The 8,907-nt window shown below is 42.8% G+C and overlaps 1 protein-coding gene across 2 annotated transcripts; it reads left to right on the top strand.

Moving 5' to 3' along the window:
• The first annotated feature begins 284 nt into the window (after positions 1 to 284).
• On the top strand, positions 285 to 5,606 carry tnip2 (TNFAIP3 interacting protein 2). Of its 2 annotated transcripts, none has more exons than XM_007578554.2 (6): positions 285 to 1,005; positions 2,471 to 2,764; positions 2,855 to 2,944; positions 3,041 to 3,304; positions 3,400 to 3,516; positions 4,501 to 5,606. In XM_007578554.2, the coding sequence occupies exons 1-6, from the start codon at positions 685 to 687 to the stop codon at positions 4,810 to 4,812; spliced, it is 1,398 nt and encodes a 465-aa protein (XP_007578616.1). In that variant the 5' UTR covers positions 285 to 684; the 3' UTR covers positions 4,813 to 5,606. The 2 variants fall into 2 exon arrangements, with proteins under 2 accessions (XP_007578616.1, XP_007578615.1); XM_007578553.2 differs by having other exon boundaries at positions 4,498 to 5,606.
• Positions 5,607 to 8,907: the final 3,301 nt, after the last annotated feature.

Here is an 8,907-nt window from a genome sequence, read left to right as displayed (position 1 = left end):
TGCTTAAAACGTTAGTGATATTAGAATATTTAATAGTAGATAACCATAAAATTACTGGAGAACAACTCAATGTATCATCAGAGTGTAATTTTCTGATACAGTATAATAGTTCTTCAGTGGCTTCATAATAAACAGAAATATATTCTTGAATGAATGTGTGTTTTAGCTTAGTCATTTTAACTTAATCACTGATGTGAGTTAACATTTTAAATTCGCCTGCATAAAGAGAATTTGATCATGCCGAACAAAGGTGCGAGAGCTCGAAATTACGACGTCATTGAAGGCAGCATTCGCGTTTCCTTTTCAGCCGCTGCCGAAGAAACCCAAGCGAAAGAAAGTTGAATGTGTTTTTATGAGTTTTTGCAGGTTAACAATTATTGCCGCCAGTCTGACAAAGCTTCAGTTTACTGCTGTGTCGCGGGGCTGTGGGGCTTTGAACGGCGGCAGCAGGCAGGCAGGCTGGGCTCCGTTTTGACGACGCTCAAAAAAAGTCCGCGGGGAAGTTCCCCAGGAAATCCCCGTTCGGGGATATTATTCTCGACACTGATGCGCCAAATCTCCGGTAGAATTTACCTCCTCGGTGCATTTCTAAAAGACACGGGGTGAGAGGCAGAGGCGTCAAATGCTGGATGATTATTATTAAAAGACCCGATCGGTGTTGAATCTACTAAAAAAAAGTCCGCCATGGATAGCGCCAGCATAGGCTCCGAGGGAGACGCGCTGCTGAGGGAGAGAACGCGGAGCTACGGCGTAATGAACACCCTGTATCATGAGACGCGGGGGGAGATGGAGCTCCTCAACAAGCAGCTCTGCCTGAAGGACAATATTATTGCAGACTTAAAGACCAGGCTGGTCAGACATGAGAGGATGTACATGACGATGGGAGACGATGAGCCCGTGGTCATCGGTCCGTCCAACTCTCTGGTGGAAAGCCTGCTGTCAGAGATCTGCAAGCTGAAGCAGAAGAGAAACGACATGGAGGTCAAAGCAGCCCGACAAGGAGAGGTAAACCCTGGAGCAAGAGCTCCGCATTTACCTGAATAGTTGGAAGAAATCACTCTTTTTGAAGTGTTCGTTAACTATATTTATTTAAAGTAATTAAAGACATTTTCAACAGAACTCCCAGAAACACAAACAGACCAGCTACTACTGTATTATAGGAATATAATATAGTATATTTTTGCACTATTAAAAAAAAAAAAAAGAAAAAAAGATGAATTTACAAGGGCGGTGCTAGAATAAAGTCGTACTGAGGCACAAAATCTAAGTCCAGATCCACAATTCATTTCGATATACACATGTGATAAAAATATAAGCCAATAAGTCTTAAACTAAACTTGAATACACATTTTGGTCCTGTGTGAATTTTATTTTATTTTCAGACGTTTTCCTCTTTTTACTGTGGCTTAATTTTCCCTTTTGTGTGTTTGGAAGAGATCAATCAATAAAGTTTTGAGAAAATATACCCGTCATGAAATGATCTTATAATTATGTCATGAGAACGGACAAAAAAAATAATTTTGTCCAATTTTATGGGCAACCTCGTGTGTGAGTATTATACTTTATATTATATTTATATACATCTTACTTTTATTTTATATATATTTGTGTGTGTGTGTGCGTATTTAGACATCCATCTGTGTTTGTTCCCAACAAACACACATTAGTGATGGACGGTTGTCCTATCATTTATCAGCATTGTGGGGGGATATTGTGATTAGAACTGTAATTTATAGTTTAACTTTTTAGATTTTTTAATATTTTGTTTTCTTTCTTGTAACTACAGAAACTGTCAATATGGACGTAATTGTTATGTTATTTCATTTCTTGCTGTTGGCTCGATGAGAGCTTCACTAACTCTTGTACTACAGTAGTTTCTATCATAACAAGAGCAGTGTGTGTGTGTGTGTGTGTGTGTGTGTGTGTGTGTGTGTGTGTGTGTGTGTGTGTGTTGACCTCTGGCTGCAGGTACTGAAACTTTTTTTTCTGTCATTTTTGACTATTAAATCATTTCTCATCATCACACTTATAATAATTGCAATAATTATCAGGAAATCCATTTTGAAGTTGAGAGCCAAATCTATACTTATGTGAAGTCAGGAACAGTTGGACTGTGTTTGATTCATCCAGTTTATTGCTTAACATTTATATTATTTCGTTAAATTAGTTGAAACATTATGACACATGATAGAAACATGCCTCAGTTACTATTTTTTCAGATATAGATTATGACTGTTTTATAGCGTTAGGTAACAGATTGAAACATTTTGCCTCCCGCCAGTTGACCGCTGGACATAGAAACCAGCTAAACAAGATCCCAATGGGATAAGAATGTATGATGATGATGGATGGATGGATTGAAACATTTTCAAAAAAACATTCAAATCACAAGCAAAATAACTTGCTATACATAATTAGAATAAACTATTACAGTGGAGTATTTCTAAAATAATTTTTTTGCTCCTTGTAGGAGATCCAGAGGCTGACTGCACAGATCAGGGAAAAGGAGTTGGAGCTGGAGCGGATCCGGAGTCAGCCGGACCACGAGAAGGACTGTGAGATCCAGAGGCTGCGGGCGGCCCTGGAGGAGCGCGAGCGGGCCGAGGCCACCCGGAGCGTCCTGTGCTCGTCACTGGCCGAGGAGGCCGACCAGCTGCGCGGCCAGCTGGGCGCCACCGTCAAGGTGTGCCAGGAGCTGCTGGCCCGGCTGGAGCGGGAGAAGCAGGGAACAGGAGGAGAGGTGGAGGAGCAAAGTATCAAGGAGGTGTGTGTTCAACTCTCCTTCAGCTGTGTCCATGTTTCAGTTTTTTTATCCTTTTGCACCATTTTAACTCTTTCTGTGGCCTCTCTGCAGACACCAGAGCTCTCTGACCTGAATGCTGCTAAATCCCAAATCCGCCAGCTTCAGGAAGAAAACCAGCAGCTGAAGCAGCGTGTGTCTTATGTGAGTCTCGGTCTAGTGTTCCCACATTCGGCCTGACGGGCTACGCATCCAACCCGGCGTCACAGTTCAAACCATGTGGTTGTGTTCGGCTTGCAGGTGCAGGATCTGAACTCCCAGTGGCAGAAGTACGACTCCAGCAGGGAGGAGTACATCCGGGCATTGGGTCAGAAGCTGAAGGAGAGCTCCGGGCCGGGCCTGATGCCAGTCATGGGTTCCATCCGGACCGGCATGCTCCACCAGGAGATTTCCAGGCTCAACACCCTCCTGGAGGAAAAAATCAGGGAGTGTTCCAGGCTGGACAGAGAAGTGGAGGACATGAGGAGGCAGGGGCATGAGCGCATCCAGACCCTGGAGCAGCAGGTGGGTTTCCACTCCACTGAGGGATTATACAACCACACTCATTCAGTGTTTATCACCTGAAAACAATGAACATTGGTGATGTTTTGCTTTTCCAGGTCCTCATCTATACTGAAGACTTTAAGTCGGAGCGTGCAGACAGAGAACGAGCTCAGGGTCGGATCGCGGACCTGAAGGAGCAGATTTCTCAGTTAAAGCAGCAGCTGCACAAACAGGTGAGGTGGAAACATTTCTGTCAGGTGGATGTAGAGCCGGCCCAAGGCATTAGCAAACCGACCAGCTGCTTAGCAACCTAAAACTAACAAAAGGAGCCCAAGAACACAATACCTGCCATGTAAGACGTCTTTACGGAATTATTCATATCCATGGTGGGTTTAGATTCTGACAGGAAATGAAATGGGCATCTCTGAAAAACATCGTTACATGTAGAAAAACATTTAAATATCTTGTTTTTAGTTCATCTTTAAAAATTCCCTATTGAATGTTAGAAATCCTCAATCAGTAGAAAAAAGTATCTTTAAAACGCGTGAACTATCATAAGGCCCCCGCTGTCCTCATGGACCATTCACTCACATCTGGTGGGTTACAGTTCAGGGGTTAATTACCAGCTGTATGTGTCCAGCTGTACTTCTATCACTTCTTTCTGGCGATGAGCTCCAAAGTCTTTGTGGTTGGAGGGCCTCCTTCCCAGCACCCTAATCTTTAGACATAGAAGAATAGAAATCACCTTTATTGTCCCACGGTGGAGAAATTCAGACGTAACAGCAGCATCTCACATGTAGGTTCACCCAAAAGGTGTTGAAAAAATATAAGAAACAAGAGTAACAACATTAAATGTAACAATAACATACTTTACCAGGTTATGACATAAAGATACTGTGCAGTTAGTAGGACAGAAATATCGTACTTTAGCTCTGTCCTCAGGTTTTTCATCAGTTTTAAGTCAGTCACTCCAAAAACATTAATACTACTTCCAGTCAGAAGAAACATGTTAGTAAAAATAAACTCAAATCCACCAGGAGTATGAATAATGAATACATTTGGAGTTAACTGTAAAAATTGCTTTTAGCTAAATAGTGGTAATTTTGCAGTTGTGGGTTGGGGGTCCTCAGTCACACTCTGTTTAGCAATCAAAGTAATCTTGGGCCGGATCTGGGTGGGATGGCCATTGGTCTGACTGGGTCTGTGCTTTTCAGCAGGGGTCTGGCAGAGACAGCCGGGACGTTGTCCCCTTGTGTCGCGTCCACATCGGACACCGGATCTCCCCGAGGCGAAACAAGGACTCCTCAGAGCCTCTGCTGAGGACGGCCACTGACCGGCAGCAGCAGCAGGCGGCCGCGCCACCACCACCGCCACAGCCCGCCGCCACAGGGGCAGCAGCCGCCACAGCAACAAACTGGAGCGAATGCCCGGGCCCATCGGAGCTGCAGTGTCCGCAGTGTCACGCCAGGTTCAACGACACCGAGGCCGCAGAGTGCATGAAGCATTTCGATGAGTGCGCCCGGCTATGAGAACGGCCGTCTGTTGCTGAACACTGCAGGCCAGCACTACAGCGCAGGGAACGCGAGCGACCCGGACGTCCGAGACGCTGACTACAAACCAAACAACTGACTGAAGACTCTTTGCAAACAGTGAACCCAAAGTTCCCCTGCAAGCCTTTCTGCGTCTGCACCCACACCGTCTTCACTGCTCTCCTGTGGCAGGAGAGGATGCCAATGCAATATATATACATGTATGTATAGATATAGATATGTGTGTATATATAATGTGAAATACCTCATGGTTAAATTACAAACTTGCTGCACTTTCTTTACATTTAACCAAAGACTTATCGTAGGATTGTACGATTGAGACGACTGATAAGCTTCTTCCTTTGGAATCCAGACACCTAGTTGTTCATGTGGTGCTATTGTTATTATTATTATTTTTAATGTTTATTATTATTTTCTATTGGACTTACTATTATTCTTCAACAAAATATATATTTTCAATGGCAGATGTAAAATATAAAAATGTATTGCTATATTGATATTTATTCTCTTTTGTATATCTAACTGGAAGACACGAATCGTTTTAGTGCAATGATCTGTTCTCTCGTTTCCAGCCCGGGTCATGACACATTCATATATATTTTTTGCAAACCTTTGGGATCAAATAAGTGTGAAATATTTCGCAGCAAGACAAAATGTATTTGATCAAACAGTCTCTCTGTAAAGATTGCATCCAAGCTGACAACACAGTTGTTGTTTTTCAGTATTTTTGTAATAAACCCTGCTGACAGGCACTCTTTTTTTTTTTGCAAGTTGATTTGTATCGTTTGAAATTCTTCTCCATTATTCTGTTGTTTTGTTTCATTCTTGAGACAGTCTGCAGCTTCAAGCTGGAACCACAGATCATGGGCCGACCACAAAGAGTTGGCACCGCTTAATCTAAATCTGTGTGCTCGTCTTTTTTAGCGCGTCACGTGTGCTTGTGTTTGTGCGCGATGGAAAACCCCTTCCCAGCGCTGCCTGAATGGGCACGCTGTGCTGCCACGGCCGGATTCCCAGCTGTTTGTGTCGAGCTGAGGCGAATTCCACAAGGGCATGAAAGGGGGAATGAGCCAGAGTCACGCCCAAACCTCAACAACTGCCTGCAGATGGGTCGGTGAATAAATCAGACCCTGTGAAGTATCACGAATGCAGCAATGGTGGCGGCGGGCGGGCGCTCCCTTCGGTGAATCAGTTGTCTAGGGTTCAGTGTGCAAAGCACAGGAAGCTGGACATCCCCTGTCTTTAAAAAAAGGAAGTAGGCAGTTGCAGAGCGAAGAGAAGACAAAGCCAAACAACGTTTGTGTGTTTGAGAGAGCGAACACTTGCTGTACCTGCTGATGTCGGCTCAAGCAATGGAACATTTTAATTCAAACCTAAATGAAACCAAAGAACAAGAGGAACTTCTGATATGTTTGTGACATAAGGAAGTTATCAAGCTGTGGCTGGTGTTTGGTGAACTTCACACCAACTTCATTTATATCCCTTGAGTCACACTGCAAATACAAAACATTTTTATGTGAAGGAGTATCATAATTCATGCATTTCAACACTTTACAAATCAACATCTGATACCCCTAAATAAAAACCCAAAGCCCTTCTGATGTCTAATGAGTAAACAGATGAATTGAACCTCGGTGTGAATCCAGCTGTCCTGTGAAGGCCTCACAGGTTGCTGAAGAACAAACAGCTTCCGGAAAACCAAAGAACACAGTAGACAGGTGTTAAAAGTGTTTAAACACCCTTACATGATCAAACAATATCCCAACTTTGAAGATCTCATGAGGATACAAACCTACCAGGAACTGATAGGAGGGGCAAGGAGAGCATTGCTGAAAGAAGCAGGTGAGAGGCCCACTGTGGAGGAGCTGCACAGATCCACAGCTCAGCTGGAAACATCTGCTGAGGCGGCCAGCACTGGTCAAATCTGTCCTTTATGGAGAGAGACAGAACGATAGCCACTGCTAAAAATAAGCTCTAAGATGCTCTGTTCAGTTTGTCATATATTGGACACAGCAAACATGGAAATAAGAGCTCTGGTCAGATATGGTGGTGGCAGCATCATGGTGTGGGGGAAGGGGAAGCTGGTAAGAGTTGAGGAGGCACAGATTCCTCAACTCTAGAGTTGTCAGGACAACAACTCTAAACATGTAGCTAAAACTGTTATGGAGTCATTTAAATAAAAAAATATATTCAGTCAGACACTCGCTCCTCCTGGAAGAACATGTCTTTGATTTTGCAGCAATGCCTCATACCCAGCAGGCATGTAGCCACATTTTTCAATCCTTGTTTGATGCTCTTGCATGCCTTCTGACATAGACATCACAAACAAGTTGGTCTACCACCGGGTGTACCCGTACACGTGTTGCTTCTGGGCGACAGCAGGTGTGTTATCTGGGGTTAGATCTGCGCTCTGGGGTTGTGATGAATATGACGACATTAAAGGTCACATCTGAAATAAAAACCTGGTTATTACGGCACATGGGAACTCCAACAGCCACTATGTATTCACTCGGTGCAGAACGACTTTTAATGCTGCATGAACAATTCAGAATCGTGGAAAAAAAAAAAAGGTTTCCATAAGTGTCATAGGAAAACCTCATTACACTACATGATTCAACACAACGACAAGTGACCTTTGGCACACATAACCTGAAGAAGTTTTCTGCCTGATTTAGTCAGTCTCTTAAAGTAGCTTAAGATGAAAAAAACCCCACTTGTCTTACAGGATTGCTTTAGTACTTTAGGGGTTGTAGACATTGACTTATACCATTTCCTAATAATCAGATTCCACCATTTGCAACATTTTACCATATGTCGGGTGTTTTGGGCTGTAGAATACAACCCCCACATTGTTAGTGCACTACTTCTGATGAAGGAGCAGTGCTATTTGTTTTCCAGACTCATTTTATAATACAATCAAGTAACTATGTTACCTTCAGTTGTTAAATGTAAAAATACTGTATCTATTCTGTATGACTTAAAATAATTGACAGTGCCTTGAAATTGGGCTTCTGTCTCTTTAAGAAACTCCTGCTCTTTCCAACAGGTTGCCTTTAAGAAGTCAACACAACATTTACTCCTCTATTAACCCTTTAACAATGTTTTTACTCATGTTGCATGGAAAAGTAGATCCTATAACAAGCTCAGCACAATTAGGTGTTTGCTAATTGCTGCTGGCTAGTCTGAAGGAGCTGAGTGGTGGAGTCCCAGGGGAGGCCTGCTCAGAAGCTTGGAACCTGCAGCTTCCAGGACGAGCTTTGTCCTGGAAGCTGCGCTCTGTCCCACCAGGCCTTTTAACATAGCTGGATGGTTGCCATGGAGATTAAAGGATTTCTCAAACATGCATGAAATAGCCAAAGCAACACTCCTGATGAAGGGATAACATTACAACATGATGTACATCTAAAAAAAAGTAAATTTTATGTAATACTGCAGCAGGTCACCTATCAGGTTTGTTTGTTAAAATACATTTGAAATATGGAACACAGGAATTGGTAATAATAAATTAGAGGAAAAAAACAAGGAGCATGAGCTGGTCTGCTTGGAGCTCCAGGTTCAGACCAGAAGTTTATGATAAAGGATTTACAGCCACCTGCAAAATGGTAGAAAAGGGTTTGAATAACTTCTAGACAAATTTGGACCCAACGATCCAGATCAATATCGATATTTACAGGTAAGAGAAAGAGATACAAACTAACATAAGTAAAACGGATTGATGATAGAAACATCATTTTCACACTGATAACGAACAATTGTCTTGTGGTTTATTCAGATGCAGCCTTACAAAGTTGTGTCATCTGGGTCAATTCCTTTAGTCAGCCACACTGGAGTGTTTTCAAGCATGAACATCCTGTTTAAGGCCTCATCACAGCATGTCAATCCAAATTAAATCCTAACTTTGACTAGGCCCCTTGAAAAACCTTCAACTCATCCTTTTTGTAGCCATTTAGTGCAAGTCATTCAGTGCCTGAAGCAGCAAATCAGCATCACACTGCAAACCAACATGTTTGATTGTCAGCATGTCAGGGATTTTCTCTAAAACAGCATGTTGCTCTCACCGGATTTAACGAGGCA

This window comes from Poecilia formosa, unplaced genomic scaffold, assembly GCF_000485575.1.
Source record: "Poecilia formosa unplaced genomic scaffold, Poecilia_formosa-5.1.2 Scaffold483, whole genome shotgun sequence".
NCBI lineage: Eukaryota > Metazoa > Chordata > Actinopteri > Cyprinodontiformes > Poeciliidae > Poecilia > Poecilia formosa.
Note: the sequence above shows the minus strand (reverse complement) of the source record. Positions and strands in the feature narration are given on the sequence as shown.